This window comes from Grammomys surdaster, unplaced genomic scaffold (genome assembly GCF_004785775.1).
Source record: "Grammomys surdaster isolate TR1022 unplaced genomic scaffold, NIH_TR_1.0 126278, whole genome shotgun sequence".
In the NCBI taxonomy this organism is placed as follows: domain Eukaryota; kingdom Metazoa; phylum Chordata; class Mammalia; order Rodentia; family Muridae; genus Grammomys; species Grammomys surdaster.
The window spans coordinates 2,407,819-2,427,111 of NW_021621078.1; the positions used below are offsets into that span (position 1 = coordinate 2,407,819).

Genomic DNA, 19,293 nt, shown 5'->3' on the forward strand with positions numbered 1-19,293 from the left:
GAGGAGTTATGGACAGTTGTGAGCTGCCATGTGGGTGCTGGGAATTGAACTCAGGACCTCTGGAAGAGCAGCCGGTGCTCTTAACCACCGAGCCATCTCTCCAGCCCCATTGTTAATCTCTTACTATGACATATTTATAAATCAAATTTGGTTAAGGTATGTATGTGTAGGAAAATGCCGCTCCGTGATTTCAGACAACCTCCGAGGGTCTTGGACTTTGTCTCCAGCAGACAAGAGGAGAGGGGCACAGGTGCCTTGTTATTTGCTAAGCTGTTTCTCAGGCTGGTAACTGGGGCACTTATCAGAGGCAAAGCCAGACTAGCTCTTCTCCCATCAGTCCCAGGACAGTGACCACATGGGGAACCCTGTCCGTTCCACTCACCACCCAGAGTGAAGCAGACTTTGGTGGAAGGGCCCAAGCACTTTCAGGGCCACTGTTTCTAGGCTGCTTTTCAGCATCTAAGGTGTAGTCAAGGTAGAGAGTGCTGCCGTGCAGTCTCTCCCAGAAATGGGAGTGCAGTAGCCGAATTAGAGCCTTAATTTCAGTTGTAGGGTTGAGCCTAGTGTACTTAGGTAGGATAAAGTGAGCAAAGATAATCTGGGGCACTTCACCCCATCCCAGGACTGCTCACAGAGCCTCTCTCCCTTCAAAGCCTCTAGGTCCCCTCCTGTGACAGCCATTTAACACAGCCATGCAAATGTCTAATCAGGACAGGCACCATTTTCCAGACTTGCCCAGGCAGCAGTGACCTAAATATTACTCGGGTTGTCTAACATCTAGCCCCAGAGGAAGAGTGTCTTTGGTTTGATTGTTTTCATGCTACTGAAGTTGGGCCAGTAATTCCAAGTCCCCTTAAAGACTGCTGAGTCACTGGAGGCTGTGTGTTAGCTCTCTAAAAAGCAGTGGTGCGGCATCCGTGTTGAATTATTCACTTTCCAATAGAATCATTTGCACACCCACTCGCTCTCATTGGTTGTATCATTTTTAATTGAGATATGAGATAAGTGAGTAGGAGTGGAGGGGTTGGTAGAAATGGCCCCAACCACGCATGCTAGCCAGCCAGAGAGTCAATGTTTGGGAAATGTGACTAACCCACTTCCAAGCCAAGGGATGTAACAAATGCAGTGGCAGACTGTTCAGCCCTCTCTCCCGATGACCCTGCAGGCAGTAAAGAAGACTTGCCTTAGGCTGAAGCCATAACCACACACAGCAGGCCACTTCCCACCTACTGCAATTGGTCTTCTACTAGAAGTGTGTCTGCACTCAAGGTCACACCAAGTGTGTAAGAAGCCACATGAGGACAGTCCACATTAAAATCTCTTGTGGGCAGCGGATGGTGCAAGTGAAAGCTAAGCTCTCTTGGGTCCTTAGATCGAGTTGGTGATCATTGAGAAAATGACATTTCTTCATGCCACACTGGAAAAGCACACGTGGCTTGAGGAAACTCACATTCCAGCAACAAGCTCCAGCCCAGATCTAAAGAGCCATTTCTGGGAACTTAAAAAAAGAAAAGCGAACACACCCACATACAAGAGAGAGTAGTCAGACAGACTTGAGCCCTGAGGGACTGTGATGTGTCCACCCTGAGCCGCAGCAGCATGGCCGGTGGCTTCTGTGATGTGGGATTCCTCAGTAAGAAGGACTGGACCTCGGTTCCTGCCCTGCCCCCCCATTATTGTCCCAGAAATAGATGCCCCATCCCAGGGAAAAGGAAGTGAGGCTGCATGGAATGTGTCCTCCGTTGGAATACTGCTCGTCTCTGCCTGACGTGATCACTGTGTCCTCATTCTGTAGCAGAGGCATTAAGGCAGAATCTGAAGATTGATGCATTATGTACTTGCTTAAAATAGCAAATGCAGAATAGAAAAGGCAGAGGTGCTAGGCAGCATGCAGAACACATCAACAGGAGGCCTGCCTCGCTTCTGTTCATAGCAGCATGAAAGTGTGTGTTAGAGGAGTGGGTATTTTCCATGAATAGCGCTCCCAAGGTGGAGGCTCCCTGACCACAATAAAACCAGGCACATGTTTAGCTGATATGACTGAGTGCAAACCCTCCTGTTCTCAAGCATCTGGTAGAGAGTGGGCAGCTGTTCCTTTTCTTCTCAGTGTCCTGGTTGCCTTATGAGTCGTTCTGTTTAACCTCCTTGAACTCCCCCTTGGTACAAAAATCCCCAGTTACTTGCTCTCTAATGAGGTACCCATGGGTGACACTCGCCTAGGTGGGCATCAAAGTACAGTGACAATGAAGTGGAAATTTTATAAAAAGTACCAGATTGCCAATGCTGAGAAGAAAGTACCATTCTTTGTCAGCTTATATGGGATTTAAAAATACCCAAGAACTAGTTAAAAGCGTCTTCTGGAACCCACAAACTTTCCTACCAAAGCAGCACAATGGCAAGTTGTTTCTCAGGCCAGAGGTGGTCAGGAAGAGGCCTGAGATAGGATTGCACCATGGGGCAGCCTCAGCCTTTCTGCTTTTTGTGGACCCTGGCCAGTCCTTGTGCATGCTGGGTGCCTGCTCAGCAGCACTCCAGCCTGGGAATGTTTGGCCACCACTCCATCCCTGACTGCATCTCTCCTAAAGCACCATGCCGCACTAGCAGCCAAAAAGGGGACACTTGTCTATGCTGTACCGCCTTAGCCGCCCGCAGGCAGTTTCTTTCCCCTTTAACCATCACCAAGCCCTTTGTAAAAGAGATGTGTCAGTAGCCTTAATGGAATCCCCCGAGCAAGTACGGCTTGGACTAGCTGATTCTAGACTCAGACCCCTACATGGTTTTTTTTCTTTTGACTCAGAAATACCTAGAACCAGGAAGACTCTGTCCCATCTCCTCCTGCTGGACCATCTGACTTTGGTATATTTTAACTAAAGTTCTAGAAGTTAGTATCGCAGACTTTTTCTAGGCTGTAAACAGATACACTGGCAGCCCTTAAATAGAGACTTGAACTGTCTTCCACGGAATCATAACTAGCTGATTATCATATAGCCTCCAAAGTCCTCCAGATCCGCCACAATCTTGGATAACCTTGTAAAGCAGGCATTATACCACCTTCCCTCCTCTTCTTCCTTCGAAACTATCCTGTCACTTCTGGAAGCAGGGTTTTTAATGCTCAGACACGTTCAGATAAATGCTTAGCACATGGTGATGGCACACACCTTTAGTCCCAGAACTCAGGAGACAAAGTCAGGCGATGAATCCGACACCAGCCTGGTCTATGTAGCAAGTTCCAGGCAATGCAACATAGGGAGATGCTATCTCAACAAAAACCAAAACTCAACAAAATAGTGCAAATGACCAATATTGAAAATCCCAAACTGGGAAAGGAGTTCAATGATTGGCCTTGCAGAGGACCTGTGTTCGGTTCCCAGCACTCCTCAGGGAGCTGCTTGTAACACCAGCCTTTGGCCTCCACAGGCACACACACACACACACACACACACACACACACACACGTACACACATCTAAACCAAGTTTGAAATCTATAAGAGTTTGAAAAGGACAGAAGTGGCCACCACCAGGTGACTGAGGGCACAGGCCCTACCTGCAGTTTCTTCCCCCTACTCCCTCCCCCTCTCTCTCCCTCTCTCCCTCCATTCCTTCCCCCACCCCCCAGGGTCTCTGTGTAGCCCTGTCCTAGAACTCATTCTGTAGACCAGGCTGTTTTCTTGGGACATGGTCTCATGTAGCCTTGGCTGGCTTTGAACTTACTGTGTATCTAAGGATGACTATAAATCCCTGATCCTCCTACATCCACATTCTGAGCGGTTGGTAGGATTACAGATGTGCCAACACACTCCGCCCTACCTTTCATATACAGCACAGGCCACTATAATATCTTATGCTGTCTTTCTAAGGGATTACTTAAAACACAGGGAGGCAGTCCTTCCGTGAGATGCAGCTGCCTGAGTCATACCTCTTCCCATAAGGGAGAAAGGTGTGGGTTCTGTGTACACCTGGGTCTGCATGATGCATAGTGAAACCCTGTGGATTTTCCAGAGCTGTCCTCAGCACTCTCCCAACCAAGGCCAGCACTCTTCTCTCTAGCTCCCTCACCACCACCCAAACTGAAGGTCTGGAGCCATGACTAACTTTAGATCCCAACACCTGCCACGCCCTCCCTTTTAGGCATCTTTCTGTTGGTGTCTTGCCCTCTCAGTGACCTTGGCCCTCTCTCCCAACTTGTCTCCTAATTGGTCTGCCTCCCTCCAAGTGCCCATTCACCTATTTCCATATTATTGTCTTGTCTCTGTCAATCCCTGGGTTGGTGATTCTGTTGAAAACTAACTGTATGTCAGGCACCCTTTTGGCACAAGGTCCCCTTCTCCCAGAGAGCTTTCTCAGGAGGTAGAAGCCAGGGAAGGGCATAAGACAGCCAAGAACTCAGATAGTGGTGAGCAGCAGAAGAGAATAAGCATTCCCTCCCTTCTCTACTCGAGATCATCCCTGGAGGATTCTCATTGCCCATAGATTCCGCCTGGACGTCTCACCTCTCAGCTGCCTGCCAACCTGGCTAGATGAATCTCTACCATGACCTCCCAAACATGTGTGAGCCTGGACTCACCAGCTAAATCCTCAGCCCCCTCCTGAGGGCAGGGGAGGTCCAGCCAAGCTCCAGGGGAGAGGGGGAGTTGGAAGTTGAGGGATGTTATTAGTGACTAGCGAGTGAGTCACCATCAGCCCTGGCACACCAGGCTCGGTGTGTGTGGCACCCACCTCCGTAGCTGCATCTCAATCCATGCCCATAGGGAGGCTGGTACAGAACAGGCCCTGATTTCTCCCTCTCACCATAACCTAAGTTAATGGGAAGATGTATCTGCCGATAAAGCCACGGGGTCCTTAGCACGATTCCTAGACTCCTATGGCTGTGGTGGGGTGGCACCCTCCATGAGAATTCTCTGTTGCCTGTCTGCCTCCCACCACAGATTGTGAGCTTCTGAAGAAGAAAGAGCTCTTGTCTCACTGTATAGAGCAGGTTGGCCAGACCGTACTCAACCAGTGCCTGGGAGTCTGAATCCAGAGGGTCACAAGGTTGAAGTCAGCCTGGACTGCATAGTGAGAACCTGTCTCACAAAGGAGAAACTAAACAAAAGACTGCCGAGAACCCCTAAGTTCCTAGCAAACTTATTTTGTTCCTAGTTCCCAACCTTGTTCAAAACTACCATCCTTTAACCTGGGCCCAGTAAAAAGTATTATCTGTTCTCTTGGCAAGTGTTTTTTTTTTTTTAATATCTCTGTCCTAGTGTATTTGTCCTAGTGTATGTGAACTGTTTTAAATATACTCAGGTGGCAGGGACTGGGACTCAACAGGCTTCCTGTGAAGTCTCAGACTCTGACCAATGGTGGACATAACTCCTGTAGCACTATTCCTGACAGGCCACTGAGATGTCAGTCCAGAGGAGACCGTGGGTGCTGGTCAGGTTCCATCTAGTGTTTGGTTTGGTTTGGTTTGGTTTGGTTTGGTTTGGTTTGGTTTGGTTTGGTTTGGTTTGGTTTGGTTTGGTTTTTCGAGACAGGGTTTCTCTGTGTAGACCTGGCTGTCCTGGAACTCACTCTGTAGACCAGGCTGGCCTCAAACTCAGAAATCCACCTGCCTCTGCCTCCCAAGTGCTGGGATTAAAGGTGTGTGCCACCACTGCCCAGCCCATCTAGTGTTTTTTAGCACCTTCATTAAGGATGTGGACAGAAAATAGATACCACTGTACACAGATGGTGCTCACTGTGGAGGTGCTGTGAGCAGAAGTGTCAAAAAAGGAGAAGCAGAAATGTAAGCAGGAAACAGCAAAGATGTTAAAAAAAAAAACAGTACAGCAAAGATGAAAACCACTTCTCAAACAGATAGAAAATAAATTCCTCAAGACATTACAACAAAAACATAGAAAGATGTAAAGTTGGAAGGAGGAGCTGCTACCCATGGACGCAAGCTTCTTAAGAATGAGCTGAAGCCCCGCAGACCTGCACACTGGGCTGTGGCCCACTAGGCTGGTGTTCTTTTCTCTGGTAGCAAAGGTTTGCTTTGTTGCTTTGTTGCTTCTGGATGGTAGTGTTGCTTGTATCCAAGAGAGTTGTGCTGCTATTGCATCTTGGTAGTTTGGCTTTGAAGGGTTGCGTTATCCCTAATACATGGCACTGATTTGGCCATCTTGGGAGAGGCAGTCATGAGCCTTGAGAAAGTAATATACTCTAAAGTTAAAATGGGACATTCCCACACCTGTAACTCTGATTGGAACAGGGATAAATCAGAGCCACTGCCCCACTGACCACCCCAGGGTGGATGCAACCTCGAGGACACATCTGCATCCACCTTGCTGGGGCAGAGCAGGGCTGCTGGGATACACACAGAACAGGAACCTTTACCTTTTAGTTGACGGAAAGAGCACCCAGGAATATCTACAGAGCAATGGTCTTCCCAGGCACTCCACCTGGGAAGACAAAGTGTGTCCTGAGGGGCTGGATGTGGAGCTCAGTGGAGAGGGCTTGCCTAGCATGCAAGGGCCCAGGTTTAGTCCCAGCACTGAAAAGGAAGGAAAGGTACCCTAGGAAATCAGAGACTGCACACAAGCTCTCCACACACCAGGAGAGCACCCCCTCTGACAGCCCGGCACCAGCCCAGAAGCATTTGTCTAGTGGCCGAGGTTTGGAAGGAACAACACCCAGCAGAGAAAGGAAGAGAGGTGATCAGGCCACTGCAGGGTCATGGCTGCAGGTCAGTGTCCAACCCCAGTTACAGATGCAAGTGTTTTTCCCTGTGACTCACCAGGGCTTGGGCCATGCTCTGCACATGGCTAAGACAGCACTCAAGTGCAGACGAACAGAAGGGTAGTTGGAAGTGCCTGGTGAGCAGATACTCTGGGCATGCCATTTCCCAGCTTTGAGAAGTTACTTGACATGAGCTTCTGCAACTTCCTCCTCTGTAAAGGGAAGGTAATGGCAGGCTTTCATGACAGCTTTGGGAGGGATTAAATGAGATGACGCATGTACAGTGTTTAATGCAGTGCCTACTACAGGATAAGCCTTTAATAAGTGAATGATTTCCAGTCCCTACCCCAAGACCCCTAACATGCTTCCAAGCACCTAACCAGCAGCCATTGGAAGTATTTATAACACTCTGAGAAATTTATAGAGACCCAGGGTCCACTCATCTCCATTAACCCTCAGGATATAAGAACGACGTATTCATCGACGTCATGTTCCAAACCCCATGAGTCCTGCTGCATGCAATGACCATTGGTGGGGTACTTGCCCGGCATCTGAGAGACCTTTACTTGGCCTTGCTGCTGGAGCCATTCACATGTTCTCCATCCTCCCAGATACTTTTATCTCCCTTAGAATCTCCTTTAAAACCAGGCATCTCTGGGCATTAAGGTTTATAGGGCAAGTAGGTATACTTTACAGAAGGGCCCTCCAAAGCTCAAAAGGCACCTTAAATAGTGAGTGTTCCTTGTGCCTCTTAGTCACATTATATATAAACATCTCCTTGTACAGAGCAAGGTGCCAGAAGTGCACACATACCTCCCCTGGCCACTTCTGGGCCCACACTTGGATCTGATGGCTCTCCCACTCCCATCTTCCCGATCAACAGCTCAACATGAAGGTTGCATAGGCGCTGGCCTCACCTTCTGGCTACTGTCTCACAGTTGGTTTAGCTGCAGCTGCTCTCTTTATCATGTCATAAAACCTATCACTCCACACACTGGTGTGCCCCTAATCTGTATCAGACACTCGAGCGGGCACTTTTGATAAGGCATGCACAGTAACTAGTGCCAGCTGCTCAGGGGCACGGATGATAGTGACATCATATTCAAAAGTTAAAACTCCAGCCTGGGTCACCAGGTTTGAGTCTTGCCTCTGTTCTGTACTCGTGGCCTTGCTTCTGAAGTGGAATGCGCCCCCTGTCGTGAGGCTGTCCAGGTCCACTGTTTATACTACTCTAGTGTACTCTGCTGCTCTTAGTGGGTGGGCTGAGTGAGGGACGCAGAAGTGTGTGTTCTCACGGCTCCCACAATGTCCAGCTCAGAGTCAGCACAGTAGAGAGACAGTGAGCAAGCTATGTGTCTCTGGTCAAGGCGCAACTTTTGGCTTGGGGTACAGCCTAGTGGGAGAGTGTATGCCTCTAAACACGTTTAAGGTCAAGACAGTTAATTTGGGACAGTCCCTAGCATAATTATTTGGTTTGATTACATTTATAGACTTCTTTTTACCAATATTACATATATGTACATCATGCGTGTTTGTGGTGCCTACAAAGATGAGAAGAAACCACTGGATCCTCTGGATCAGGTGTTACAGAGAGTTGTGGTCTGCCATGTGGGTCCTGGGAACTGAACCTGGCTCTTGTAGACAAGCCAGGGCTCTAACCACTGAGCTTTTCCTCCAACCCAACCACTGTGATTTATATGTCTCTTTAAGGAGTTTGTAGTTATATTTTGTTAGATCTACCTGAGAGACCTCATTAAACTGTTTATCTACTTGACTAATTTATCCATTTGTATAGTTTAACGCATTTATATATTCAAGATTATCTATGAATATTCTGTGTGGTTGTGTATTTTTTAAAGTGAATTTATTTGTATGTTTTCACATATATGTGCATGTTAAAGAAGTCAGTTTTCTCCTTCTACCATGTGTATTCTGGGAACTGAACTCAGATCGTCTAGGATTCCCAGCAAGCACTTTTACCTACTGAACTACTTTGTTGGCCCAGTTTTAAAGTTATATGTGTGTGTGTGTGTGTGTGTGTGTGTGTGTGTGTGATTTATAGATAATATGTTTTATTTTTGAGGTTATAATTACATCTCTTCCTTCCCCTTCCTCCCTGTACACATCCATGTAACCCTCCCACATTCCTTCAAACATAGCCTCTTGCTTAGTTCAGTCTTCTCACCTGTGCTCCTGTGAAGGAAGACAGAAGTCACCCTCCTTCCTATCTTCCCAAAAAAAGTTCAATGGGATACCTCACTGTCTTCCATGTTGTTGGCATCCAGGATTTCAGCTCAACATTGTCTTGTTTCAGTGCTAGGGATCAAACCCTTGTGAATGCTGCTTCCCAGACTCTTGAGCCACCAGTTAGGCGTGTTCCCTATGGCTGAGAAGAGCCTCACTCCCATGAACTGTGTGGTCTGTTTCCCTGCTCACTTGTTCTGCTGCCCCAGTCCCTCTAGACCCAGATGCCTGCACTTTGGGGGCCCCAGCCTGGCCTTCCACTCTTGCTGCAGGTCTGTCCCTTACCCCTGCCACCTGAAGGAGGCTGTCTTTTTGTTCCTTTAACATTCATCCCCCTGTGGCTCCCACGCGCTCTGTAGAGCCCCAAAGCACTGAGCCACATGCAGGAGGTTGGCTTGCTGGGCCTGTCCCATTCTAGGAAAAGCACAACAGAGCTCCACAGTCCAGTCTGCGCAGATCCCCTGGGCCTGTGACCTGGCTTCAGCGCTGGGAGGAATGAGGGAAAGGGAGAGTGAATGGCAGCAGGGAGAGGCAGGCCCCTGGGAGCCTGTTCCAGACTCTTCTCACAGCAGAGGATGTGCACGTGTGGAATGTGTGTGAAGCAAGCAGGGTGTGGGGCAGAGAAGACAGAAACCAGTCAGGCCACTGTGGTCACTAGGAGAGGCTGAGACAGAGCAGTCTGGAGAACTGGCTCTGGTCTGGGTAGACAGTGGAGGCGGAGGAGGCCGAGCTGACTCCCACCTGTCGGCCTGTGTGAGGGGAATGTCTAGACTGGACTCCTGACAGGTTTGACAAGGGTCGAGGCCAAGAGTGTGTGCTCCCCATTCCTCACGTGAAAACTCAGTTGTGTGTGGAGTACTGAGGATCTCTCAGAAGTGGCTAAGAATGTGCTAGAACCTCATACTTGAATGGGGACAGTGATTACATTATTATCTGTCATTAAACCACATGGGTGGGTATCACCACTCTGTGGTAAACACAACATCTAATGGACATGCAGCAATAATTAAGAATGAGAAAATAAAGCCAGGAAGGCTCTTGCAAGAGCCCTGTTCATCCTTAGACTCAGCCCAGATGCTACCTCCTTGGGGACATTCACTCAGCCACCATGACCAGGCCTTTTCCGTATGGTCCGTGCCCAGCATAGGATGCAAGGGCTGGCTCTTGGGCATGCACTCTCTAGACTCTCAGCCTGTAGGTCAAGACGGCTTCAGCAAGTCTCTGTCTCCAAAAATATTTACATTGCAGTTCATAACAGTAGCAAAATGACAGTTAATGGAGTAGCAATGAAAACAGTTTTATGGTTAGGGGTCACCACAGCATGAAGAACTGTGTTAAAGGGTAGAAGTATCAGAAGGTTGAGAGCCGCTGCTCTGGATAGAGTGTACTCAGTGTGCACAGTCAATTAGGCAGGGAAGAGATGGGATGTGGAAGCATTTAAGGAGAAAGAAGGGCACAGAGATGGTAGAGCGAGCCTCCCTGCCTGAGTCTATACACCAGAGCAGCTCAGGCCAGGGCGAAGGAGACCCTGCCCATGATCGAGGCCCTAGGGTTTCCACTGTTTCATGACTACTGTAAGGTTTTGCCTCATCCCTTAGCAGCTACACAGACAGGAAGTGTAGCACCACTGCCTCCAGCCTACACAGGACCAGACTCCTCAGCTCACTTTAGGAGCAGCTGTGATGTAACCCTGGCCAAAACAGAAGCAGCACTTCCCCAGCAGGATTTTGAAAGAGCTACCCTCTGAGGCTCAGCATCAGCAGGGGAAGCTGCTTCCTGAAGCAGAACACACTGAAAAGAGCTACAGGCATCCAGCCCTCAGTGTGAGCTAGAACAAGTGACATCCAGTGAGGTGTGGCTCTGGGGTCAGTGCACAGCATGGGAGACATGTTTCATCTCTATGAGCATCTCTCTACAGCCCATGTCTTGTGACCCGACAGCAGAGAGTACTCACTACCTTCACAGGGGCACTTCCATCTCTCCCAAAGTCCCAGAAATGGACCTCCCTTCCATGCTGACCAGGCCAGGCTGCCTGCAACCTCTTAGGTCACTTTCTTGGGTTGGCTTCAGTCTAGAGACTGCATTTCCCAGATGACCATGGGCCTGACCAAGGAGGGACATTCTTTCAGGCTGATTCAACTCCTGGACATATGTGGTCGTCCCCTTGTGTGCAATGCCTGTGGGCACACGGCTAACACTGGGACCATGTCCTCTCACACTGTGGCAGCTCTAATGAGCAGAAGAGGGGAGTCTAAGTGAGAAAGGAAGGAAAGTCACTGGATAGGAGCCATTTGCCTGCAATGATGGCTGAGAACAGATGACAGGAGATGAAAGTCCCCAAATACCACAATTTGCTGAGCCACTCAATCCGTAACAGAATCTGGGGAGTGAAGGCCCCTCCCCCCACAGCCGGCCTCCCTCAGCAGCTGTCACTTGGCTTGGCACATCATCAGAGGGAGACACCCTGTCTCCATCTCTGTTCTCTGTTAAAACGAGGGAAGAACTCTGACACTATAAAGACCCCAGTGTGTGCCGGGGCTCAGGACAGAGTCGGGTCCCTGCTCTCTGCCCCACAGCACCCAGTCTCCTGTGCCTGCTAGGACTGCCCCAGCTCCAGAGCCTCACAAAGCCTCTTGCTGGTTTGGTTGTTGTTTTGAGACAGAGTCTCACTCATGAGCCAACATGTTCAGTCTTACTATACTTCAGTCATTTTGACAGAACTTAAGACCATCCCCAAAAGCTGGGCGGTGGTAGCACACAGCCAGGGATACATAGAGAAACCCTATCTCAAAATAAACAAACGAACAAAATAAAGGAAAGGAAAGCACTTCCCTGTTTTCTCCTTTTTATCCTCTGCACCGTACTGTAGAAACACTGAGCATCTCGTCTGCCGTGGACAGTGTTACACAGCCACCACCTCTGTCTACTTCTAGAATACTTCTACCACTCCAAAAGGAAACCTAAGCAGCCCTGCCACCCCGCCCTCCCTGACTCCCTCGCAACAGCTACTCTATCCCTGTTGCTGTGTATAGTGGGTATAGTTCCTGTAATGGAGTCTTACAGTATGTGGCCTGTTGGAGCTGGCGTCTTTCAAAGTTTATTACCCTGTATTGATATGTTACTGCTTTTCCGGACGAGTCCATTGGACAGTAATATCCTGAATAGATATCCCACGCTTTGCTGATCCATTCAACCACTGATGGACAAGAAGGCTGCCTCTGCCTTTGGTAAACGCTTCTGCCATTAAAACCGATTTACGCAAGTCTTGTCAGAACCCCTGGGGGTGGAATGGTGTCGTTGCTGGGCCAGCCATGTCGTGATTGTTTAGTATGCTGGGGCATTGTGACGCTAGAGCCAGGCTTTCCCCTTCTTGTGTGGTGTGTGGGTGGCAAGCAGTGACCTCTACAGCTGCTCTGTCAAGCCCCACTTCTTCCTAACCCTACAGCAACCTCCCAAAGATGGTTGGACACCAGGTCATTCAGGGCTGGGCCAAGGGAAAAAACGAAACACCAGGAGCCTGGGAACAGACATCCCATTTCTCACAGTGACAACACCAAGTACTTTTTTTTCTGAGGAGCTGCCTGCCTCCTGGGACTCTCCCATTCCACAAGCCATCTGACTACTTTGCCTCTGGAATGAGTTTCTTGAGTGGGTGTTTCGGGCCTAGGAGGACCACAGCCAGTTGAGCACAGTGTCCCCTTCATTTTGAAGCAAGAGTAACTAACTATGGGTATGCTGGCAGGGGCTGTCTACAGTATGGGGGGACTGAAGCCTGTGGTGGCATGCTAACCCAGCAAGCCCAGAAATAATGACCTGGCTAGAATTGTCCATTTGTACAGGGAGCCCCACAGTGTTCAGGTCCTCGGAGACCCCTCACTCTCCAACAACCTGTAGGTCAAAGACAGAAAGCACATCCATGCATGTAGCATAAGGGTACCTGTCAGGTTGAAACAAGCTGAGAATGCCCAAGGTCTACATCATTAGGCAGGGGGCTGCTCAGAACAGCAGCAGGCAGTGGTTATGAGCCTCGTGAGTTATAGGAACATGTGCGGAGAGCACAAGCCATGGGCTCCCCCACCACTTCTCGGGGGCTCTTAGCACTTGACTAAAGAAGTAAGCCTTCCTCTGGATAGTGCCCACTTCCCACGACAGGGCTCAGATCTTTCTAAATAGCCTCTGTGCATTTAGACTGCAGATCCAAGAAGATGGAAAAGACCCTGTCTTCAATTGTCCGCTTCTTTTCTGTATTTCTGGGGCTCAGTGCCTCAAGGTAAATATTGGGTACAAGCTGGATGCAGATGGCAGAATGATGATGGTGGTGGTGATGATGATAATGATGAAATAACTCTTCACCTGTCCTCACCGCAGAGTAGGTGAGGAAGAGATTCTCACGTGTACTTTATGGCTCTAAGAGACATCTCACAGGGGCCCAAGCCCAAGAGCCAATAGGACCGGAATCCAGGCCTGTAGCCCTAGTCTTGAATTTAAAGATCCCAAATGAATCAAAGGTGGCCTCCTGGGCGTAGAGTGCCCCACCCAGGAATCTAGGACAGTGAGTGGAGGAGTACAGTGGTGGATACCTGTAACAGGAAGCGAAGACGCGGGTTCAAGGTCAGCCTGACCTATATAGAGTGAGATCACATCTCAGAAGGAAGAAGAGGGAGGGGTGTGGAGGCATGGTGGCCTTTCTTCCCCAATGTGTCCTAATCGCTTCTTACTCCATCGAGATCAATGCTGGGATTGAGAGGTCAGGGTTTGACACAGACAGAATCTGCAGCTGTGGGTAGGGGCGGCGGCAAGGGAAAGTTTCTCCTTAGGTTTGTACCTTGCCTTTCTGTGACTGCCTCCCGTGTCACCAGAGGACCAGGACGCAGTCACTCTAAGCAAGCTCCCTGGGGTAGGCTGAAGGCCAGCACCACCCATGAGAGGGAGAGGAGCCCAGCACCTTCCTGGGTCAGAGAGAAAGGTCCTCCTTGGGAGGTAGGGAACCACCACAGGCCAGAGAAAGAGGGGCCCCAAGCTGTCTGCACAACACACAGTGCACAACAGCCCAAGTCCCTGGTTCCCTGCCTTCCTCCAACAGCAGCACCCTCTGGAAGGGAAGGAGGCCAGCCTCAGGGGCCTTAACTTGTGTGTGGGCCTCCTAGGGTATGGGAGGCTCTTTGCTGGAAGGTTCCTGAGAAACAGGACTGTCCCCCTCCTCCCTTCTATCTGCTTCCTGTCCCAGGTAGCATTCACTCCACCATGCTTATGACTGACTGTCTGACTGGGACAAAAGGGGGAAGAGAAGGAGAGCAGGCGAGTCTGTGGCCTCTTAACCCTGTGACACCAAAGCTCTGCTTTTCAGATGAAGTCCTACCAGCTCCTGGGATGCTCTTCCTGCCTCTCTCAGGCCCACACCAAAATTAGAGCAGTTCTCCAAACACCCAAAAGAAAAGGAAGGTTGTGGCTGATGACACTCTGGCCAAGACTCGGCTGAGAAGGCTTCTATCAGCAGCAGCACGGGAACATGGCAGGTTCTCCACATGGCAGGTTTTCAGGATGACACTGAATGAACCCCTCTAGGAGCTATTTGCAGAGAACCTGAGAGAATCCAATGTGTACCCTGCTCTACCAGCCCTAGCAAGAGAGGAGGGCACGATGGTACCTTCCAGTTCTCTCCTTTTCTGGCCCCCAAAGGACTTAAGTAGAGCTGGACACAGAAGTCCTGGGTTGACAGGAGCGGCAGGGAGGCCGACCAAGCTTGGGAACCATCTTGTTCAGAGGCATTTCTAGAGTAGGTACTGTTCCTTCTATGGGCCAGTGTGAAGCCACAGGGAACCCACATGCAACCTACTGCAGCCAAGGGCCACGTATCTAACCTGCCGAGCCCCTTGACTCCGAGGGAATGGGAAAGAGCCTGAGTCACTGCCTCTGATGGGCTCTGCTATTTTTGTCCAACTCTAGTTAAATATAACTGTTGAGCCCAGATTCTAGCAGTGGCTGACAGGACATTAAGTGTTTGGTACTTAATGCCTACGTGTCTCTCCTGTCCCATTTGCTATCTCCGATCATGGCTATGGAGGCAGGTAGGAATCGGCACCTCAGCTTCTCCAACTCTGGGGCCTTCTGTGGGATGAGCCACCAAGTGTCCCTGGACACCATGATGCCAGGTCATGCAGCCTGATCATCTGCCTTAGCAACTGGGTCTTCTGGACCAGCCAGTGCTCTGGCAAGTACAGGGAACTCTTGTTTAGGCTGGGTGGGGCCCGGGCGCGCTGGCCTCAACCCCCTGCTTCCTACACTGCCATTGAATACTCATCAGTCAGTGCTGGGAGCTCCCTCAGCCTGAGGAGAGCAGCGGGGTTGAGATGTTCCCTGATGTGCGGCCTCAGCAGCAACAGCGAAGGAGCCCATCCTAACCGGAAGCTCCTAAAACAGCGAGCCTCTCTCTCCTCCCAGCTGAAGCAGCACAAGCTGAGGGCAGCGTCAGAGGAACAGGCTGCTGTGTGCACACACTAGGCGCCGGCCTACTTACAAGTTTCTCAGTTTTTAAAGCAAGAAGCAGCTCGAGTACACTGAGCACAGTGTGCGTTGCTAGAGGTGAGGGCTCCCATTCCACAGCAGGGAGAGCACAGCACACTGTCCCCAAGTGTCCTGTGGCTCTCCTGGTGGATAGGAAGAGAGATACCATCCACCCGCCTATTCTGAAGCAGCCAGGCCATGGGGACCATCTCCAATCTGTGGGAACATTCTTCACAGGGTAGAGGTCAGCTCAGACCTGCTTTGACTGGGTGGCTCTAGGGATTGAACTCTGGTACACACACACACACACACACACACACACACACACACACGAGGCAGGTGCTCTACCACTGAGCCACCCTATCTCTGGCACTTTCCCAGCTCTTAGTTTGAGACAAGATGTCGGTAAGTTGCTCAGGCTAGCCTTGAACTTACTGTCCTCCTAACACTACTACCTAAGTCACTGGGATCACAGGCCTACTGTACCCCAGGACTCAGCCTCAGACCCAGGGTTTTTTTTCATTAATTAATTTATTTATCCACTTCACATCTCAGACTCACTTTTGACAGCTGGGCTCCATGGCATAGCGCTAGGTGGATTCAAGGCGGGCATTTCCTTGAGGGGATGGGGATTCCTGGTCTCCCTCTTGCTAATCAGGGGTAATTGTCATGATTCAGAGCCCTGACAGTCTTTCTCCTGAGACACCCAAAGCCCAGATGACTCAGTGCATCCAGCCCTGGTGGCGAGTGGCTCAACCACATCCACCTCCCTGGTCCATGGGCACACTGGGTTCCCTGGAATGAACAGTCCTCTGCTTTGCCAGCCCCTGCTGGCCACAGCACACAGCTCAGTGCCACTCTCTCCTCTCCCTTCCTCTGCACCCCCTCCAATCTTTGTGCTCACCTGGAAGAAAGCAGGTTGAACCCTGAAACTGCCACCCTACAGGAGCCTGGCAAATGGCAGGGCCCTGGGGGTTGCCAGGGAAACCACAGCACTCTGTGTCTGCCCACTCACTGGCTTCCTGGCCTATCTTTTCCACTCTTGCAGTGAGAAGCGCCACCTTCAAGTGAACGTCACCAACCCGGTGCAGTGCAGCCTGCATGGGAAGAAATGCACCGTATCTGTGGAGACCCGGGTCAATCAGCCACAGCCCGACTTCACCAAGAACCGCTCCGGCTTCATCCTCAGTGTGCCTGGGAACTGACTGCTGCACATCCGAGGCCTGGCCCAGGGGGGCAAGAGCCTGAGCCTGGCACAAGGCAGGCCAGGCCCTCGGCCTCCTCATCCCACACGCGTTCCACCTCGCTCAGCATCCTGGGAGCTCAGCTAATTGCTGTTTGCCCTCTAATGCCACTTGAAATCAGCTTGCAAGGCCTCCGCTGGGCAGGGCTCCTCTGCCTTCTCCATGGCCCTGCCCATGAGCTGTCCTACCTGGCTTTCTACCTCTGCCTCTGCTCTCTCAACTTTCCATACCCCTGCTCAGGAAACCAAAGACCCTCTTCAGCCTCCTGGGCTGACAGCTAGACCACTTCCCACCTCACAAGCAACTGGAGAGTACCTGTAGTTGACAAAAGGCCAGTGGCCACTGCTGACCCCAGCACAGGGATGAGAGGCATGGAGCCCAGGATGCAGTTTCTGGAGCCAAAGCAACATTATCCTAGAGGTTTGGATCCAGCTTCCATGAGCAGAGGACTTAGTTCTTCTCTATGACCCCTACCTGATGCCTCCTTCCCCAACATGGTTACAACCCTTGGGGCCTAGCTCAGAGCCCCTCAGCACAAGCCCTACCCCCAGCAGCCAGCCAAAGCCACCAGGTGAGCAGGTTCATCTGCGGAGCCCATCCTTCAGCCATGCTCAGCCAGGATCCCTCCTTCCCAGAGCCTGTCCCTGGGAGATCTTTTGCCACCAACGTTTTAGCCCTGGACTTTCTAACCACTTCTCTCAGAGACACCCTGCTGCTACTCCAAGGACTAGTTTGCTTAACTCACAGCCCATGCCCACTGTCATCGAACCTTCTTTCTTGCAGGTTGCCAGGTTGCTAATCTGATGTCCCCTCTGCTGTAAACACAGGGTCAGGACCTAGTGAGGAGGTGCAAGAAGAAGGCCATGCTTGGCGTGCCCGTTCCCCTAACCCTCTGGCTTCGCCTTCTCCTCACTGGAGACCTGGACCTCTCAGAGAGCCAAAGCACACAGGACCCGGTGGTGGGAGGTGAAGCAAAGCTGCAGCAAAGAGCGTGGAGTCCTGGCACTGCGGGCCAGGCCAGGGTGCCCACTGACGCCACATACCTGCCTGCTGGAGCCTGGCCTTAGCCCCTACCCCCACCCCCAGCCTCAGCTGTTGAGGATAAGGAGGCCTATGGGCGGCACAGGCTTGCTGTGGGGAAGCCTAACATGGAAGGCTTGTAAGAGGCGAGCTGGGGGAGAGAGCTGGGAGAGCGAGCTGGGGGGCTTTCAGAGCCAGGCTCACATTTTCTTTGCTTTTGGCCAGAGTCTGCTCCCTAACTCTCACACCGCTACCCTAACCCACCAAGTGCCTATGCGCTGCCTCCTGTGCCTTGCCTAGGGCCTGAGGGAGTTACCTGGCTGGCTATGGTGTTCCAGCACCTGGTCTCCTACCCCTTTTGTAGAGCTGTGGGGACAGGGGCATTTACACCGCAGGCAGTTTGCAACAAAACTCCTGTTGCCAGGCTGCCCTCGGGAACTGTTCTCATCCCGTGCAGCGCAGAGCTGCTGCCAGCCAGGGGCTGGTGGAGCTGACAGAACCACGTGACTGGAACTTCACCTTCCATCCACTTACTGCCCCAGCATGTTGCTTTACACTAGACATGCTCAAGTGTGTTCATACACACCAAAGCAGGTCATGCCAAAAAAGAGTTGAAGGTCAGAGGGGTGGGGCTCTCCTCCCACCGTCTGATGTAGTCTGGGACCCCTGGCCCAGGCCAGAACCTCCCACTGAGGACTGCCCTGTCCATAAGCACTTTCTTATAACCTAAAAAAGTCAGTGTGTGGGCACTGAAGGACCTGGAATTAGGGGTGTGAATGATCACAGAAAGAGCACCGGAGGACACAGTGATTGTATGCTTGGAGTAGGGGTCTCTTGAGTTAATGAAATACAGTTTATGGTTCGGTGCATATATTCCTATTTTTCATTAAATTAACTTTATTTCTAAAGCGTATTTTGATTTACCATCAAGAGCAATAAAGCATTAAATCTTATTTTAAAGATGTTCTGTTTATCATTGAAAAATAGTGAAATTTTAGCTTAGTCAACTACCATTCTAGAAGGTAGGAGAATTAAGCACAAATTATGTAAAATGGGGGTGATTTGCCCGAGGCTTTTGAACAGAAAAATTAGGGAGCAAGAAGCAAGCTGCACAGGCCTCCTCGGAATTCAGTCAAGGAACTCCGCTCCGCCATTCTGAAGCCTGCGCGCTAGAATCCTAAACACACAAAGGGTGGTGCAGATCCCTCCCTGCAGAAGCTGTTGGGCCCGCACGGCCTCTTCCAGGAGCAGGAGCCATGGATAAGGTGAAGGCCCCAGGGCACCCTTACACTCAGGGGCTCAGCACTAGATGGTCTTGTAGTCACTGGCAGACCCTGGGACCCACCAGGACAGGGCGAGGAGCCCTAAGCACGGGGATCCTGACAGTGGGTGCAGGGCCAGCCAGAGAACAGATTCCCGCTGCCCTTGTCCCAGCTGGCAGGCAGACCAGACAGAGAAGGTGGCAGCGCACTTGGAAGACCCAGAGCTAGATTCCCCTGAAGCTAAACTGTTGCAGCTCCAGGAAGCCTGTCCATCCCTGCTGGCCTTGGGGCAGTAGACACTGAGCAAGGCAGGCCCAGG

General features: G+C 50.9%; 1 protein-coding gene across 1 annotated transcript in view; it reads left to right on the forward strand.

The window, feature by feature from the left end:
• Positions 1-18,672, forward strand: part of Myo1d (myosin ID) — a 289,429-nt gene extending 270,757 nt beyond the window's left edge. Inside the window, exon 22 of the mRNA XM_028759311.1 lies at positions 16,497-18,672. Coding sequence (XP_028615144.1) covers positions 16,497-16,653 — 157 coding nt within the window. The 3' untranslated portion in view covers positions 16,654-18,672. The remainder of the gene's footprint in view (positions 1-16,496) is intronic.
• The last annotated feature ends 621 nt before the right edge of the window (positions 18,673-19,293 follow it).